This window comes from Lissotriton vulgaris, unplaced genomic scaffold (genome assembly GCF_964263255.1).
Source record: "Lissotriton vulgaris unplaced genomic scaffold, aLisVul1.2 SCAFFOLD_689, whole genome shotgun sequence".
NCBI lineage: Eukaryota > Metazoa > Chordata > Amphibia > Caudata > Salamandridae > Lissotriton > Lissotriton vulgaris.
The window spans coordinates 820,689-840,745 of NW_028240911.1; the positions used below are offsets into that span (position 1 = coordinate 820,689).

General features: G+C 46.4%; 1 protein-coding gene across 3 annotated transcripts in view; it reads right to left on the bottom strand.

The window, feature by feature from the left end:
- LOC147672489 (guanylate-binding protein 3-like) overlaps positions 1–20,057 on the bottom strand; it is a 64,408-nt gene that overhangs the window by 30,746 nt on the left and 13,605 nt on the right. For all 3 annotated transcript variants that reach the window (XM_086948002.1, XM_086948003.1, XM_086948004.1), the window contains exons 6-9: positions 13,378–13,620; positions 12,797–13,074; positions 10,514–10,726; positions 5,658–5,760 (exon numbers count right to left, since the gene is read on the bottom strand). In XM_086948002.1, the coding sequence (XP_086804128.1) occupies positions 5,658–5,760; positions 10,514–10,726; positions 12,797–13,074; positions 13,378–13,620 (837 nt within the window). The remainder of the gene's footprint in view (positions 1–5,657; positions 5,761–10,513; positions 10,727–12,796; positions 13,075–13,377; positions 13,621–20,057) is intronic.

Genomic DNA, 20,057 nt, shown 5'->3' on the forward strand with positions numbered 1-20,057 from the left:
TCTGTGTCGAAGAGTCCTTCGGTGTCGAAGGATGTATGTGCTTCGGTGCCAATGGAGGAGGTGGAATTGGCACATGTGGTTTCGTCGGTGCCGAGGCACTGGAAGGCGTAGTCTTTTTCCTCAGAGCCGAGCCCAAAGGTGGGGCGTCAGAGGGCATATTTTGGTCTCGACTGGGCCCCATGGGCAGACTGCTGACCGTTGCCTTTGGCTTGGGTAGTGTATGCTGTGCAGGGGCAAGAGTACTCACGGGTTGCCGAGTTGGAATCGAGTCGTCCGAGTCCTCTGCCCCAGATATGATCAGGAGATCAGGCGAGTCTTCCTCGGCGACGAGTGGAGCCTCGTCCTCTGAGATGTCTTCGAGTGGATGGACGTCCTCTTCAATGATCTCCTCCTCGAAGATGGCCTCCGGTGCTGGCGCTGATCTCCTCATCTTGGAGTTCTGGACTTTTTGGTTCCGTCCAGAGGTGTCAGGGTACAACACCCGAAGACCCCGGAGTTCCACCTGCCTTGGTGCACAAATGAACAGAAACACGGGCTTCTCGATGGTGGCGTCAAAGACCAAAGGTTTATTACTGCAGGGACACAGAAGTCACAGAATCTACACACGGGCAGAATCTAGGAGACTGTTCGATTTGTACATTGAGGGTTGCTCCTTATATACCAAAAATTGTGCTCTAGGCAAATATTTCACATGTCGGTACATTCCCAAACCTTTTGTGTCTCTAAACAATAAATATTTGGCGTTACACAGGAACTGTCGATAATATCTGATACCAAACATCACGAAGAGGGGTTCCCACCAGTCCATCACAATCCCTTGTCAATATTGCATTCAAGAGCCGGACCGCCTCATCGTAAAGTTCGTTACCTCCCCCTAATAAAGGCCCAGAAGGAAAGGAGTAGAGCCAGGTGCAGGAGATAGAAAAGCGGGATAAGAGATGTTTGTGGGTTGTAAATGGGCAAGGCTACCGGCTTCGGCCGCCTAATCATGATCAGGTACAATGGACACGAAGACCAGTTTGGCAGGACTGGCCTCGGGCAGAGGAGGCAGCCTTTGTCGAGTCATGCAGCTACAGCGTGATCTGGTTTAAGGTGCACGTGTCACGTAAGAGGTGAATCTCCGGCTAAGGCTACGTGTCCTTAATCAAAGTGGAGTGAATGAAGTGATCAGAGGCTATTGCATATGTGAGGGCAAGGAAACACAAAATGGCGGCCATGATCTAAGATGGATGCCGTGGGTATATCAGAAATATGTCAATGGAAGGAGTGCTCTTGCTCGTAGCGTAGCGAAAACACTAGGATATACTAAATGGATCATTTGCGGTTCACTGATACCAATATTATGTATTTCCGACAAACTTGAAAACACGGGTTCAAGTCGTCACGGAACCGTCACGGAACCTCAATCTAGTGTCGACGTGCCCTCCGATCCCGAATGGTCTTCTTCGATTGGAAGGATGCACAAGCTGTGCAGGTCGACTCGTCGTGTTCCGGCGATAGACAGAGGTTGCAGACCTTGTGATGGTCGCTATGAGGGAATTTTGCTCGACATACCGGGCATCTCTTGAATGGAGTTCTGTCCTTGAGGCGTAGGCCGTACGGCGCTGATAGGCCCAACGGCCCGCGTCAACGCACCGGAATGTATCTGGTGATGTCGAAAAGTCTATTCAATGTCGAAAATGTTTGTATAAAAATTCACGCTTCGAAGTTGCTGAAAAAGTCTTTTCTAGCCGGAGCGGAAAACTTTCATCCAAATCCAGTGGCGGAAAAAAACAATATGAGGATGGAGTCGATGACCATGCGCAGTATTGTCCAAAGGAGGAGTCATCTATCTCGTGACTACAAAGACTACTTCCAAGAAGACAACAACCTGCAATCATCCGAGCCCAACACTAGGAGGCAATCTATTGCAAAAGTGTACGATCTGCAGCTCATATGCCTCGAACGGTGAGTTTCCTGAAGTAGTACAATGTCTAGTGATCTCATGATATATTGCAATACCACACTTCTCTTAATCTTGTCCCCCAACCTGTTAACATTCCAACTTAAGAGTCTGACTTCTTTATTCCACTGCACACCCATTCACATGTACGTAGAGCGCAACAACTTGCTTCACAAACAGGGACTGAACCATCGAGACAACACAAAAAATAACACAAGAAGGAACAACCCCTCCCAATAACCCCCCACCCTGCTCCTCTGCACTCTGGGCTCAGAAATGCCCATACTTCTTAAATGCAGAGTGCCTGTCACCCAACAAATTGCCAAAAGAAGAAAGTGGGGGGGCCTAAGCACCCAGTCGACCCCCTTTCTACCGTTACAAATTACAGATGCATTACGTAGTGGAAAGTCAAAACTCAGACTATAAAGTACTTCAGTTTACTGGTTTACATTTCGACATCTTCAAGTGTCAAGAGACCGTGAGCGGAGCTCAACCTATGGAGAGAACAGGCCTATGGAGAGAACAGGCAGTCTGGAATAATCAAGAGCTGTCCGATGAAGAAAGATTATCTGTTCCAATGGTCGCTGGAGCTCCTTTCCGGTGAGGTCTTCTAGCTGTCCAGCCAGTCTGATGCTACCTCTGGGAGGTCAAAGAAGCGAGTTTTCCCATCGGCCTGGACACGCAGGGAAGAGCATGGCATATTTAAGACCTTTTTCCCGCAGCCTTCATTTGACATCAAGAAATGAGCGTCAACGCATCTGCACTGCCTGAGTGAAGTCGGGAAAGAAGGCGATTTCTGAGTTGTCCAGTTTGATTGGAGGAGCAACCCTGGCGGCTTGTAGAATTATGTCTCTATAATTTAGCAACCGGGCCAGGATCGGACGGGGGGGCTCCCGGCTTCGGGCGACCCCCAGGCACCCTGTGCGCTCTTTCGATCACAAACAACTTGGACAGGCCCTTCGGTTGCAGTTTCGTCGTGATCAGGTTTTCAATGAACAGGTCTGTGGCGGGACCCTCCGATTTTTCCGGCACCCCAAGAACGCAGATGTTATTGCGTCTTGAGCATCCTTTATAATCGTCCAGCTTGTCCTCTGCGAACTTACGGAACGTTTGGCGCTCCATGATGTCTGTCTGCAATTGTGAGGTGTCTTCCACAAGGCTGGCGGTGGTGAGCTCCAGCTGCTTGACTTTTTCCCTATATTCTGTGAGGTCGTCCCTGATCAGTGTCACTTCAGAGGATAGGGTGTCAATGGATGTGCGAACCGCTGTGATAGCTGCCATTAAGTCCTTCATTGTGGTCTAAGTAGGATCCTGTTCCGCCCCGCCCTTCTGCTTGTCACCAGTTCCCCTTTGCTCATTCAAGTACGCCTTTGGACAGGTGTAATGGTCGAGCCTTCTTTGCTGGGATGTCTTTGTACCCTTTGCATTGGACATGGTTAAGGCTTTGTCCACACGTCAGGCCAACAGCGTGCTGATTGCTAATCCCGTCGGGTCAGATCCGCTGCGCCAGCATGGGACAACAAACAAAAGCTACTTGATGGAGGGCGCCTGGGGCTTAGCTTGCAATTTCAGCCCCTATACTGGTTCTTGCAGTGATCTACGCACACCCAGTGAGCAGTGGGTCCTCTTCACCCCAGGACAGCCAGAGCAGCGTGATAAGTGTCTGATACGTGTGTCCCAGGACGCAAGGCCACAATAGTCAGTGTTGCTCCTGTCGGAGCGGGCCAGTAGCAAAGGCACAGGTGGAGGAGCTAGAAGGAGGTGAGAGAGGGAGGGGGGGGGGGGAACTTGAGGCCCCAGTGGCTGGTACAATAAGAGTGTGAAGAATTAAGAGTGCCCGCTCTGTACTCACAAGTATAGGCCCCCCTGGTTCTCCCCACAGTATGTGTGACTATTCATTCGATTTAGGACCGGTGTGCAAGCCCGCCTAATTGGGAGGAGCACAGACTGGTGATGTCCCAAGGTCCGGGCCTTGCGTGATGCAAGCTAACACCGTATTTGAGGTGTGCCGCTCCCCCCAGGATGACTTGGGGGCACGGCGGCCTTCTTGGATCCTGTTGCCGCAGGCACAATCACACCGGGTCTCGCCTGCACAACTGGAAGGCCCCAGGAGACGATTGTCACGGCCTAGGCTCCAGGCGAATTTGCGGTGTGGACCCGAGGGGTCTGGTGCCGCTTTAGCTCCAGCGCATAGAATCAATCCTCCGCAGATGGCCGTTTGAAGCTCCCGGTCCGACCACCTGGACCAGGCTCCGTCACTGCAGGTCCGGTATGCAGCTTCCAGGCAGCGGGGCAGAGAGCAGATTTGTAGCTGCTTAGTGTTCGGGGTGCTGATGGGTGTTGGAGGGCATCACGTCCGTGATTTGCACCCCCCTGGATGGGAGAGGGGGGCATGCCGGCACACTCAGCATCTGCAGCGGCAGGTGCTCCTATGCAAGGTCCCGGCTTTCTTCAGTCAGGAGGCCTGAAGCGCCGGTCGCGATATCTTTGGCTACAGTGGGCACCGATACTCCTGCGGTGTGTAGAACTGACACCGGAGGATTGGATCAGTGTGGCGGATTGACGGGGCAGGAAAGGAGGCACCGGAAAGCCTTAACAAGCGGCCATGTTGTTTCACCGCCCCCTTGTTACATAGATTTATATCTTCTGCAGTCTTTAAAATTTTAAACATTTCATCCTTCTGACTGGAAGAAATGGGAGCAAATAGTTTGCTCTGGCTCCGCATTAGTCATTCTTGGCCTCTCAGTGCCAGTCAGGTGCTATACGATTTCACTCTTTCTGTCCTCAGTCTTGCCCCAAGGTGTCTCCCCCTCCCCCCGAGATCTTACTGCATCAGAAATATATTGCACTGGCTAAACTCTTTCAGTGAGGGTGACAATAGGTTCAGCAGAGGCTTCATGGACTCACCAGCATTCACCACCTCTGTTTTTCAGCTTAATAAGCACATTTAAGCATGTATTCAAGATTCCCACCACCCCTTCGAGGACGCAACGTATAGGGAATGGCCATCAGAAAATATACATGGAAGGATTAAGGCAGCACGCCCGAGCGGATAGGAAAGAGTGCAGAATGACCACAATGTCGGTCAGCACATCCCCTACCATCTGAAACAGCTACACTGGCTCCCAGTGATAAAGCAAATTAAATGTAAAGCCCTCACACTGGCTTTTAGAGCAATCCCAGGATTGGGCCCTCTTTACCGGAGGACTAGATTGGGCCTTTACAAACGAGAGGAAACTGAAGTATAATAATATTTGTTTGATGCGTATTCCCAAATTTTTTAAGGCCCTATGTGGAGGCAGAGCCTTTACGGTACTCACGCCAAGCTTTGGAACGGATTAAGCTGCGCTGGCCTGAGTCAGCAGCCATCTTAAAAAGAGCGATAAAAAGCTGTTTGATGTGGATACGTTTTCTGGATGATGTAGTGTGATTTCAGTCTATACTTTTAGAGCCATGACTGTTCAGCTGAGGCAGCCGCATGCTTAACAAATGCTTTTGATGGATTGAATGTGAGATTAAGAGAGTTGTCATTTGATAATAAGTATTTATATTTTCCATGCTAAATATGTATCAGCATCTCTAAAATCAGCAGACTCGAATTGGGCCTATTTTGAGATGAGATCTACAGTTCTGTGCTGCAGACATTCATTCATCTTGCTAAAAAGTCAGACATAAGTTAATCAGTGTCATTCTTTTTCCAACCTCAACAACTTACCAGCAAGTTTTTTCTGACATTCACTAAGGCTTTTATCTGCTTTTAGTATGGCTTCGGCCTCTCCTCTCTTGCTGACCAGGAATTCATCCAGTGCCTCCTGAGCCTGTAGAAAAAGCCAGATATGTTAGGGTACGAGTGCCTGTACATCGATCACTCCTGAAGCTTCATGGAACAGGGAGAGAGCTAGAAAGTCAGCCCTGCTGAACAGTCATGAGAACAGATCTAATGGACCAATTCTAACTAGTTCTGTATCACCTTATTTAGATCTTCAGTTCTCAAACATTCTGGAAGCATACACTTTATATAAAAAGGAATGTTCAGTAGGAGCTTATAAATGAATATCCATGATCCTAAAATATATGGATTTTTAATGCTCACCAGAAACCTGGTCAGGTACATCACCACAATTTATGCCATTTCCTGCCTTTACTCTATTCTTTCTTGCCACACCAGAAACCCCACCCCATATGTGACCGGGTTATTGAGCTCAAACTTAGCTCACTCAACATCAGGCAAGAGAATAAATCAACAGTAAAGATGTTGATACAAAATAAATATGTCTACTTTATTAACTTCATATTCACTTTTTTAATATCAACATTCTCAACAATCATGGCAAAAAACTCAAGATTTCAAAAGATTTTTGTATTATTTCTTTAAAGTATTTTAGTTAACGGGTGAAGCCTTATGCCCTCACTCCTTATTCATTAGTACAAGTGCCACAGGGTGGCCCTAGACAGTGGCACAAGCCTGAACTGATGTTATGCTACTTCATATTCTAAGAACAGAGGGCCCACATGATATGAATTGTTCTGTTCCACAAGTTCTTTATATAAGACCTGTCAGACTGGAGAGTGGATGTCTGATGTAGCATCTTTTACTTGCCAATCTCAAATTAAGAATGTATCCTGCCGTAAGCATAAGTAAGCAACATCACTTCTGCCTGAAACACCAAGTGCCCTTGATCTTGTAGATAAAAAAAGTTTGACTTGCTTGGCTATCCCTCCAGGTCTCACAACCATGCCAACTCTACACAAACTGTGGTTCGGCAGCATGATAGTTGAGTGGGTGTCTTGGGCTTATTTAGACTAGAGGCGAAGGGCCTAGTGTTGCCAGGCTCCCATCATGAATCCTAGAGGTCTCAAACAAAGAAGACATCCTAGAATATGGTTCATTGGAATGCTAAAGCAGGTACAATAAAAAGCAAAAGTAATATACAGGGCCCAACTATGAGAGACGGTATGTAGTCAGTTGCATTCCCCCTCTGCTACTATTAGTAAGTCATTATTAATTACATTACAGCCAATGATGTACTAGGGTTAGGCCTCATTAGCTTAGAACTACACTACATATCCTTCAGGGTTACCGAAGCAAAAACCAGGGTCTGACACAAAATGTAATTTTCAAGATAGGAAAAAAATGTGATGTTAACTGAAAAAGAAACTAAATGCTCTGAGATTAAGGTTGAAGATGCTGAAGAAAGATACAAACTGCATATTTATGGTTTCCCCGAAGGAGCTGGAGAGACACAGATCCAATAACTAATGGAAAATTACACAGACCGAACTGATGGAAAAGGTGATATAACTAACAAAAAGAGGATTGGAGCTGATTTGACTGTTCCAGTCTTCAAAAGAGAACAAACATAATTTCTACTACAAAGCATATGTGGAGACATGTTTCAATCTGTATTTGTCAAAAGGGTTTTTTCAAAAAACAGGGGCATTCTATTGATGAGAGTTGAAAGGAAGAGGCTCTTACAATACAACAAAAGTATGCACATTCTGCAACTACGCACAAGATGATGTACAAAAGTGAAAATGTAAGCTAAAAAGGAACACAGGAATCTCAAACTAAACAGTGAGGTTTGCTCAAGAATTAAAGTCATTCTGTGCTCCTGAGCACCATACAGAGACCTAACATCGCAGATTAGAAGTAGGGGAGCAGGAAAAAGAGATCAAGAATACAAAGGACCATAAAGAGCTTGGTTGCAAGTGGCCAGTGAAATTGACACTCCGGTACAAACACCTGAATGCTTTAATACTGGTTTTATAGGTGGTGAAATGTGTATTGCATCTGGCAATTACGATGAAGTTTGCGCTGGAAATTTTGGCCCATCTAACCGGTCACAATTTAACAAGAAAAATGTTCGTATAATCCTGATTGGAAACTCTTGAACTCCTGAGGTCATCAGCTATCATCACCAGAATGTTTAAAATTAGGGGGAAAACAAACAAACACACTTTCTTTGTGAATATTGTGAGAACGTATACAAAGCATATCATTTAAATAAAATTGATTTTTAAACCAAATTCTATAACTCCACCAGTTAAAGATCTTCCCCAGGCAGGTAAAGTTAGCTGCAGCATAACACTTTACTTGTCCGGGCTTTTACTGCAAAGTGGGAGCGTACTATGGGCAAAGGAGTTGCATTGGTGGCCTGTGGGGATAAAAAGAAACCATGGAGCACATTATCTTTTTCTGACCAAACTATGTGTCGCAAAGGAGGTGCTGGATTATTCCATTTTGTCAAAAACTGGAAGTTAGGGAACATGAGGAAGCACTCAGGACTCTGAGATACAACACATGCAGGATGTCAATCTTTGCTATCTCTCGTTTTCTGATGAGTGTGTAGAGAATAAGGTACACGTTAAGCACCCCTTAAAAGAAACTTTTATACGTTGCAAACAGTAACATTGCAGCTGTACAATCGAAGAATAGGAAAGGTAATACTTGTTGTATAACAGGATTAAGATTTGAGTTTTATATCCTTTTAACCTTTTAGCAGGTGAATAACAAATGTTATTGCCTAGAAAACTACATTCGCTTAGCTTCAGGATAGCTGGATTTGCAACTATGTTAACAATTAATTTAAGCCTCGAGAGGTATTAAGCACCCCCAAAGAAATTGCATTAAATTCTTACGCTGGTCAATGGTAATATTATTGCATTGAATTTTGTAAATTTATACTGTAAATGTTAAATATTTTATGTATGTTTTATTCCATGTGTTATTATGGCTTATGAGCCAAAATAAAGTTTGAAAAGTAATACTGGTGCCTGACCTCTGGTGGGTGCAAGGTGGGGTAGAGGGGAGGAACCTTCTTGTGCTCCAAGGGGCCTGTGAGAGAAAATGTACCCAATAGTGGCCCTTTGAACAGAAGCAGTTTGATAGGGTCCAAGCATGCAAGGCCTAAAGGCTAGATCGTAAAATATATTGTGAATGTCAGTTATATCTGGCTCTATAGAAGATCACATCTTTTTAGCATATCAAAGAAGAATTGGGTTTGTCCCTCTGTGAGCACTGGTAGGGTAAGAAACATATCGAGTCACTGACTGTAGGGGCACAAAGAGAAACTTAAGCAGAAATGAGAGCTCAGCATCTCCCCCTTGAACCAGAAGGATGAAAAGCACAAACAGCCTTCAGGGTGGTAGCCATTAGCATTAACCATAATGAAGCCATGCAATGGCAACACTTTATGTTCATAAGGATACATAAGGACAGTGTGATTGTATTGTGTTCCTGTGTTGGATGGAGTTGTGCTCCTTTAAGAAAGTTTGGAACCATCAAATATGCATGCAAGGTGCTTCCTTATAGTCTAAGATTGTCTACGCTGGGCCTCTTGGACGTAGTAACCAACATTACAAGGCATCAGCAAGCTTTACTTTCTGTACAACATTTAGATGTCGTGAAATGTTGGGGGTGAAAAATCAGATACTGAAAAGGAATGATAAACCTATGTTATGGTCTTGTTAAAGATGAAAAGAAAGACAGACAAGTAACAATGCAAGTGCTTCCTCAGGGAACAAGCAGCTGCTCCTGCCAAGAAAATGGGTAGGGGAGCATGTCCATTGGAGGCCTACGTGTCCAACCAGAAGAGAAATTTTGACAAATAAGCCAATAAGAAGGATGATGTGTTTTAAGGGCAGGTTGTGGTTAAGGCATCTGTACCTTTACATGGCTAAAAATGTGTGCTCCTTAAAAAAAATAGAAACACAATAGATTAAGAAAAACATAAGAAGCTGGTTTCAAAATGCTATTCTTCCTTGGATTGAGAGTGACACAACTGGACAAAAATGTCTTAAACTGGGTTAAATGTGAAAATAGGAAAGGAGAATGATGGCACTGCAATAAGGACAAGGAAGGTGATGTGACAAACCCCTCATAAAAAGACTAAAATAGACTAGAACAAAACCCATTCACTACATAATCTTTTCCATAGAAGTAAGACAAAAGGCATATTTGCAAAGAGGGCAGCAGATTAACAAAAAAATTGTTCATTGGCTGCCGACTGAATCCTCTGATCAATGTGCCCATGCCACCCTGCGAGGGATGCCATAGTAACTAGCAGACATTAGTTCATTGATGATAGTTTTTGCCCATGCCACCCACTAAGGGGTACATTAATAGCTAGTGGACATTAGTTCTTGGATGCTCACTTCTGCTCATGCCACCCTCCTAGAGGTGCCACAGTAGCTAGCAGACATTAGTTCATTGATGCCCGCTTCTGCCCATGCCACCCTCCGAGGGTGCCATAGTAACTAGCAAACAGTAGTTCACGGATGCTTGCTTCTGCTCATGTCACCCTCCTAGGGGTGTCGTAGTAACTAGCAGACATTAGTTCATTGATGCTCACTTCTGCCCATGCCACCCTCCTAGAGGTGTTGTAGTAGCTAGCAGACTTTAGTTCATGGATGCAAAATTCTGCTCATGCCAACCTCCTAGGGGTTCAATCGGAGCTAGCATACATTAGTTCATTGATGCACGCTTTTACCCATGCCACCCTCCTGGAGACAAAACCACTGGCCTCTCTCAACTCTTAAGAACCCTGGTGTCTTCTTCATGGCTTGACTCACCTTCACACCCTTGTTGGGGCTGGCTTGGAACTGCATCACTACCTGGTCTCTGTCACAGATGTAGACCTCGTACCCACCAGGCTGGGCGTAAGCACCACCTCTCAGGTTGGTCTCAAGGGTAACGGAGAAGTCCCGGAGCAGGGAGCGGCATTTTTGTAAGGAGATATCTTCATTCTTCCCTAAAAGGTTCCCATAGTGTTCTGCTATTTCACACTGAAGAAGGCAAATAAAGCCAAGTCAGACAACTGTCTCCTGATGAAAACATTTGTAAATACATATGAAGCAGTTCACCACTTATAATGTGCTAGAATAATAACATGACATTAAAGAAACTAAAAATCTAAAATCTGAAAATAACACTGGTGTTAGTAAATTACTACAGGGCTAGACAAATAAAGTTTTTTGTTAGAAAACATTAACAAAAATACAGGTAGTCTTCATTGTTGGGACGTTTCATAAGATTCATAAAGATTTACAAAGTAGTTAATGTTTTAGTAACTTCTGCTTTTTAGAGATTTTGCTTGGGGAATGCACAGGAGTGCCTTAGTCCACCCTGATCACATATGAGACCTTTATTCTGCCCACGTGGACCTTGGATGCTTATTCCATTTATTAGAAAAATATCAGATCATCACACAATCCAGGCTTAGGGGGCTGTTTGAGATTTCACAATGTCGACTAACCATATTATGAATTATTATTCATTAATAAGGTAAATATCATCCACACCCACCCTTTTTAATCATGTATTTGATGTCTAAGCTACTATTTACAATATTATAAAGAAGTTGTATTCCCATCTCCCACTATTAGTCAGTCCCCCTTAATCCGTACCCAGAGGCAGGACTTACCCATCTTTTACAGTGGTTTGTTGTTGCTTTAATGTAAAAAAGAAAAAAAAAGAAAAAGAAATTGGAAAAAGCAATTTTCTAAAATTGCATAAGAAATTAAGTTCATTTTGTTATTTTTTAGTGGGTTTTTATTATCTGTTTAAACATGGACCCAGATGAGCACTTTACACTCAACAGGTACGAAACCAAAGTATATCTTAACTTTGTCTACAGAGGTGGACAAAGGCCTACCTGGCCAACCAGCAAAGGGGTGAAGAGGAGTTGTGCAGTGAGGTACTAAGAAGACAGGCCAGGCACCTTCTCGTAAGAAACCGAAATGCCTGCTTGGCCAACAAATAAAGCGGTGAGGTAACTTTGGAAGTCAAACATAGGATGACAGGACTCTGGAGTCAGTGTGGACCAGCGCAACCTGTACCGTCTCATGCTAAGAGTTATCCAGATAACCCCAGAAGCCTCAGCCACACAGGGAAAGCAGCTGCAATTGTATATGGATAATGAATTGTAGACAGGTGGGCTCCCTGTGGACAGGAATTATGGACCGTAGAGGACTCTTGGAAATAAGGATCAGTCCTGACTGTTATATTTATATAAATGGAATCTTCAAAATATTCTGCATGCTTTGCTTGGTTGCAGCTTTTTGAAAAAAGTAGGGTCTGATTCCCTTCATTAAAGCTTTATTTGCAGAAAACTGCATTCAAATAGTTAAGGAGGTGCTTTTATATTTATAAAGCTCTAAAAGGGTAATAATTGTCATTGTGTTTTTAACTTTTTTTTAAACCTTTGATATTAACTTTTGAAAGGACTTAGTAATAGATATTTACCCTACAGTATTTTAGTATAATTGACCTAGACCTACTTCTATAGAAGCCTGTGTTAAAATAAACGGAATTGATTAAAATGTATGAACCAGATTTCTAGTTCTCCTTTCCTCCATCATCTCCCCCTCTGCTGCCTAAATATATCATATAATCTGCCTTCTTTAACATGGTATTTCAATGTTCCTTGTTTTTTGTCACAGTTTTGCTCTATGTACTGAACCCCAATACGTTTATATCACGCTTAATACCTAAATAAACAAATAAAATAAATAAGGGGGACACTGCAAAAATAAGGAAGGGGTCCTGAGCTACAGCTTATCTTCAAATAGTCTGCTTCAAGGAACATTTACCCCCTGCAGTTTCGATTTATGGACATTTTTGGGTGATGTTGACACAATTTTAGAGTACAATTACTATAGTGTTTGTAAGTAGGTCTTTAAAAATTTTTGCAGAATTTTAAAACCAATTTTAGCTTGCATACTCTTATACAGAATTATCTTTGCCTGCCTGTCCTGGATTAGTAGGTGCAAATTCATAAACAGGCCCATCATTGCTTAAAAGAAGCTGAACAACAATGCATGAATCCCCCCCTAGGTATTGGCTGAGAACGTCACCATGAGCCGCTTCTGGTACTGCCCGTTCTCATCTTTGAAGGAGTGTTTCATGTAGATCTTGAGGGCTTCAGCTTCACACTTCCCATGCAGATGTGAGAGCTCTTGGACTTCTGCTGGGAACTTCACCAGTTGTTGCATCTGGGAAGCGTAGTGCCCCACTGCTTCTTTGACGGCCGCCTCGTTCTCAATAGTGGCCAGCGAAAGGACAGCGTTCTCCAGGCATGGAACCGCCCCGCTGAGGATGGTCTCCACATAGGTCTTGACTAAGGAGCTGAACACTGAAAAGAGAAACAAGACTGGCACATTTACACAGTGGGTCTTTAGGTAGCAAAGACCTCATCTACTGGTGTTAACATCAGAGGACAGCACGTACAACTCATGATCGCATCACCGTCCATGGTTGACCTTACAAACAAGAGTGGAGTCTGAATCCAGTGGCTGAGCAGGAAGCCCACTCTCTATTTCTAGAACACAAATTACAATGAAGATTCAAACCAAGACTTTGTTTGCATCAATGAGCAGGTCTGGTTCATTAAACAACTCTAATTGATTATATACTTTTCCTGCTTTCGTTAACTTACTTCTGCCGGTGAGTTGATAACCGCCTTTCACCCTCTTCACCTCTGCCGTCTGAAAGACAAAGTCACAGAACTTGCGCGTCTGCTGAATGAACTGTGGATCCAGGGCACTCTCTGGAAGAGACTCCATGACGTTAATGTCCTTCCCAGATGCAGGGCGGACAAAGACGAAGCAATTTCGAGAAGGGAAGAAGTTCCGTATGCATTCACGGGGAAGGTTATAGTCCACCACTTTCTTACCACAGCCTGGAGAAATGAAAAAAAGGAGTGTGAATAATGAGTTGCAGTGGGTGCACGGTAAACAGACTAGTGCGAGAAAAGGTCTGCGATTGAAGATTGTGTTTAATGGTTGCTCTAGGAGATCTGAAGGCGAGAATACAGAAATTAAAGGACAGGAGGTACAGGGGCCTTTCCTGTAGGAAGTGAACAAAGATAAAGAGTTACTGCAGAAACTGTGGTGGCACAGTCCTGGCTGCTGGGTATGACACATAGATGGTATTTGTAGGAGGCTGGCTTAGTATAGGGTGCTCACTTATGTAAGGGAGCACCATGCACTAATCCAGACAACCCTTCTGGTGATTTTAGTCGTCTTAGGCAACCTTAGAAATCTCTGTAAGTGATAGCTGTGAAGAGCAGCCTTCAGGCTTAGTCCAGAAGGAGCGTAACACAGCTTGTTTTACTAGCACTTAATCTTATGGTATGAGTTAAGTGGAAAAGAACCACACAGTGTTGTTACAAAAAAAATAGGTATGTATTATTAACGCTCACTAACACAATGTATTATCTCCTATCCAGGAATATAAATACAATGCACACAATACCTTCTCAATAGAATACATAAATAGCACAGAATATACAGTGATCTCCAGGGGGAAAACAAACTATATACTAAAATAGTGGAATTCAAACCACAACTTAAGTCAAGAGTGGACCCAGAAGACATAGAAGAGTTGGGAACCCATGGGACCAGCCAAGGTGAGTATATCGGAACTCCAAGGAGGCTGGGCGAAGTGTAAAAGACTCAAGTCAAAAGAGATTTATTAAGCGCACATATTACCCGGGGGTCTCATAGCGCTAGCATAAAAACTCTACTGGGGCTGAAAGTCAGATGAAATAGAGCAGTCATTATAGATGATCAAATAACCAGGTTTTTAATTCCTGCAGAATATCTTGTGATCTGTGATGGAGAGGAGCTGTGATTGAAGTTTATTCCAAAGAGCAGGTGCAAGGAAAGAAAAAGATCTACTGCCATTCCAGACTGTGCAGATTCTACGAGGGGTAAGGAGAAATTTGGTACTTGACCTAAGCGCCCTGTTTGGCTGCTACCAGCTGAAATTTATGCTGGGAACACAACTGTGTACTCAATGGAAGTCTAAGGGTAAGTCGTGGTTGCTATTTTAAACAAGAAGGACACTTCCCAGTGGAACCTGAAGAAACCCCGTGGAAGATGGAAGTTTGGAGAGTCACCGAGCTGTGGATACCCCAGGAACCAGGATACCTACACCAGTGATGCGGGGTGCATAGGTGCAAAGTGACGCCGGAAACGGCCATAGACCACAATGGAGGATTTCAGGAAGATGCTGCTGGCAAAGGTGAAAGTGTCCAGTGGAACCCAAAGATTGACAAGATGTGCCTGCAAGCAGAGGAAACAGAGATTATGCCACTCACAGTGACCAGGAGGCTCAGACGACGAATGCCCACTGATGTTGGGAATGTAGGAGAGTTGACAATGCCCTTGTATTTTCAGCTGTATGGACAAGGCGATGCAGAGGAAGACAAGAGCTGTTCATGAGCTGTTCCACGTCGGCTGTAGAGAGCCATGGGGACAATGTCGGCAGGGCACCAACAAGCCTATGCAGTGGCAAGAGATGCAGTTGTTGAAAAAGGTGCAGTGTCCGGACCAGCAAGGGCCAAGTGACTCACCAGAAGCAGGTAAGGCAGAGCAGGCCCTGAGCAAGCAAAGGAGTCCACTGGAGTGAAAGAAGACCATCAAGAGGATCCACAGGCCAGAGACACAGGAGTCGCAAGAGGACCTCGAGCAGCTCACGAAAGGAGAACGGTCCACGGTTCAAAGGATGTGGTGCAGTTGAAGATCTTGACTGCAAGAGATGCTTGAGGCTGGAGATTCTTGGAGCACACAGATCTTTTTAGGAGAGAGTCAATAAGCCTTAGCAACGGCAAGCCGACACGATGCACAAGGGTACTGCTCCAACGGTTCCGACAAGGGATACTGGCTTCAAACTTGCTGTTAAGACAGTGAAGTCCTCGCGGGAAATGCAGAACCACAGCCTGTGTTGCTGAACCTTTCGGAGTCCGTAAGAGTTCAGAAACAGCAGGCCAGCCAGCTCTGTTGTGGTGCCTTCAGATGTAGGGAAGTGACTCCTTAACTCCAAGGGAGATGCCTTCAGGTGTCTTGTATGTCCACAGGTCTTGAAGAACCTGTATGGAGCACAGGTACAGATGTTGCAGCAGACTTGTAGGACTATAAGACCTGGAGCAACAGGAGTCTTCCCAGTTGCAGTCTCGGTTTCCAAAAGCGAAGTCCAATAATGTCCAGATGGTCAAAGTTGTAGTGGTGTTGGATTTGGATCTTGTCCCATGATGAATCTAGGGACCCACCCACAGGTAAACCCTTAAGTACCCTAGGGAAAGGGTTGGAACGATTCAGGGTCCCTTCCAGAGTAGGGGTTTTACAGTGAGGAGGATACTCCCGTCCTTTGTACAGTTTCGCCCCAGAGCGGGATCCAACATCTCCCTAAACTGGTTTGAACTGGAGTATCCAAGGAGGGCGCCAAATGTGCCCTTCAGGCAGTCTTAGTGGCGCTGGCAAGCGCCTCCACTCTGTCCCAATACACTAGGACCAGTCTGGGAGGTGGTCACCTCCCGGTGACAGGATACCTATTGCCCTACCTTTCTCTGCTCGAGCTTGCAGGAGGGCAAAATCATCTCTCTGGTCGGCAGCAGCCATAGTTTGCTGTCCGGTTCTAGAAAACTGGTACAAGGAGCACTGAGGACCTCCCAGAGGAGCTTTACAGTACATGGAACCATACCTCCCACACCGTTTACTGTGTGAAGATATGATTTCAACATGTTTGATACCAAACATAACAGGGTTTGTGACCCCCAATTTAGAGATGTTCATCACGTAATGACACATGGCCACTCTATGTATCGAAATGGCTGATGCATGTACAACCCGGGAGAATGGCCTCCAAAGGTTGTAGGGGTGTCCTGCTCATGCAGGGGTACCCTCAAACTTAGAATCGAGCACCCTGCCTTCCGAATTGAAAGGGCTGCTTCAGGGGTGAATTATTGGTTTTAAGTGCAGTGACCTCAGATACAAGGAAAATTATACAGGTCATAAGTGGTGCTAGCACCAGCTAACACAGGTCACAATGGCAGGCCTGTAGTCACAATTTGAGTGGTCTCTCATGGGTGACATAACACATGCTTCAGCCCATGGTAGACCCCTGGTGTACATATGCCCTGGGTACCTTAGTACCATATACTAGGGACTTACAAGTGTACCCCAATAGCTAATCTGGAGGGTACCCAAGTACTCACCATGTCCAATTTATGGGAGAAAGCACAGAGACTGGGTGTGAGAAAGTGCCCTCTATCTGCATGTTTGCCCACACTCACTTTTTGCTGAATTGCTGATGAGCTTTGCCTGAGTGTGCCCTGGGCTCCTGCTAACCAGGTACCCAGGGCCTATGTTCTTTCCCTAAAACTGCATTGAAGCCTAAACCCAATTGGCATCTCTGGCCACAGGTCAGCCCCTGGTAAATGTTACCACAGGTACCCAGGGCACTGTGGCTAGAAAAGGCCTTTAAGGGCTGCAGCACTTACTGTGCCAACCTTAGAGGTCCTGTACCTTCACACTCAAACACTGCCTTTGCAGGCTGCGTGTTTCGGTGCAGAACAAAGTGAAGAGTCGACATGGCACACAGGGATGTGTGCCATGCCTACAAATCATTGTCCTGTCATACATCAGTTACCCCTCTAGCTGGGTGCCATATGCCAGTGGTGAGGGTAAAGGTGCATGAGCCCTGTGCCCCTAAGGTACCCAGGTCCATTGCTGGGCACTTTAAGTGCAGTGCTGCCATTAAGGGTATATGGTGCTGGGGGTTTGTCATTACGGACTCCACAGCAGCATAATGGCTACACTGAAAACTGAGAAGTTTGGAATCAAACTTCTCAGCATATTAAACCTACACTAATGTTCAGTGTGGGATTTAAAGAAAAATTCACACAGAGGGAGTCTTAGAGATGCCCCCTGAAAACTAACCTACAACTAGTGCCCAGCAGTGGCGGCTGGTGACATTTGAAAGTGGCGGGGCGTGATGACAGCTGTCGCAGCTTTACAGGGCTCTGTGGTATGACACCCCCCCCCCTTCCTTCAATGTAGAGCTCGTAACACAGACATCGCACCACCACCCTGGCTCCTTCTGTGGCCCTCCGTCACTCGTGATGTCACCGAATGCACGTCCTTCTCGTACTTTACTCCCACGTCATTCAGGCACTCCTGCAGCAGTGTGTCATGGGTATCGCACTCACGCAACTCTCGGAAAGGCACCCGCAGTGCTGGGGGTGGAGGGGGGGGGGGGGGGGGGTGTTCGTGTAAGACCACATCTCAGATCTTACTGTGTCATCCACACCGTTCCTCTCACCGCCGATAACCTCGCACACTCTCGTACCAGGCTGCTCGCCCTCTCTGCAATGCCACTCACGTGTGGATGGAGCAGGGCGCGCCTCTTGAGCATGGCCACTCAAACACGCGTGCATCTCCACAGAGGTGAACTGCGCGCAGATTACATCTCTGCATGGTCGCCCCCAGACCTGGGCGCGAACCCCCACTTCTCGCCTTGGATTCCTCATGGTTGCCAAACACTCATCAGAGAGTCTGCACGCCAGACAATGTCTAACCCTCTGCATAACGCCCTAATCCACACCTGGCCACCGACACCTCTCTCTCTCCACAGACTGTCGAAGGGACACGGAGGGAAAGTGAGCATCAAAGGGCACTAGGGCAGGAAACGGAGAGGGGCCTCCCGCTTCATGTGAAAAGGTCGGAAGACATTTCAATACATAATAAAACAACAGTCATAAGTCAAATAGTCAAGAAACTTTACTACTTACCTTAACTTTCTTCAAGTCAGCTCCGACTCCCGCCGCCGTTCAGTTCTTGAATTCGGAATCGTCATCATGACTCATCAGACTCGTCATGCAGGAAGCCAGGCAGCCTCCCTCCCCTCTGGCTCCACCACAGCACAGCGCTGCGATTGGTTCGGCCGGCTACCCTAACACCACGTGATTTCTCTGTATGCTGCAGCATACAGAGAACAGGGAGAGTGGGAGGGGTTACCCGAGGGCAGGGGGGAGCGGCTTTCCCCGCTGTTATGAATACAGTTAATACTGTCTGTTTGGACTGCCTCTGAGGCTGCCAAACAGACTGTATTTACAACAGTGAGGAAAACCACTCCCCCCTTCCCTCGAGTAACCCCTCCCACTGTCTCGAGCAGGAACTCGAACTTATCCTTTCTCGCCGTGCGAGAAGGCAGAAACAAATGGTAGTTCTCTACTATTTGTTTCTGCCTTCTCGCACGGTGAGAAAGTAGTGGGGCGGCGCCCAAACGCCCCAATGGAGGATCCGCCTCTGGTGCCCAGGCAGAGTCCCAGGATGGGCAGAGTCCACAAAGGGGAAGCTTCAAAGGCGTGCCACCTTTGTAAGCTTCTCCAGGCCACTTGCTGCTTTCAGCAACTGGTCCCCACTGGTTCTGACCTCCACTTTGGGCGGGTGAATGGGTGGGAAAAATAAGCAAGGAACAGAGATGTGCCCACCTCTGCCTACTCCACCTCTCAGGGAGGGGGAGGCGAGTCGAAGCACAACTCTAAGTTGCAGATGGGGGGGGGGGGGGACTCAGCCAACCAGGGAAAGGCTTTTGCCCGCTCCCTCTGGAGGGTGGCATAACAGGGGGTGTACCCACCCCACGGAATGGACCCATTGGTCCCAACCTTTTACCTACCTGTAATGCCCCTAAATCTAGAAAAGAAAAAGGACCGAACTGCCATGCCAAAGCTAACAAGTGGAAGACGTCCACTGACTTGGCCCCAGCCCCACAGGCCTGTCTCCACAGCAAACCTGCTCCTGTGAAATCCTGCAGTCCTGCAGCCAGCAACCTCTAAAACCCCAGAGGGCCTGCCTGCCTTCACTCACAAAGACTGTTCCCAGTGATAACCGGATTTGTTCCTCTCCAATCACTGGCTCCAGCCGGACAGGGCAAGTCTACACCACTCTACACCCGCCGTCCACAGCCCGAGCTCGAGTGGGCAAACACCACGAGAAAGTCCCCCCAGCGATCCTGACCCAAGATCTGTCGACCCCGGACCTGCCTCAACCCTCCAGCTGACGCCTGCAGACAAAATCCAGAAGGTTACCCCAACCGCAACCAGGAGCTGGTAAGAAGATCCAACCCTAAAAAGAACCCTTGCACCAGACGCCCCACAGCCTTGGATGGTCTAACTGACGGTGCATTACCAGGCCCCACCATCCCAAAGTGGTGGTGGCACCCAGAAGACCAATGTCCGTGAACCTGCAGTGCCATTTTCAAACCGGTGGTTCCCCATTGCAAGCAACAGGGCGCACAACGTCAAAACAGCACCCTGCCAACCTTGTGCCGCTG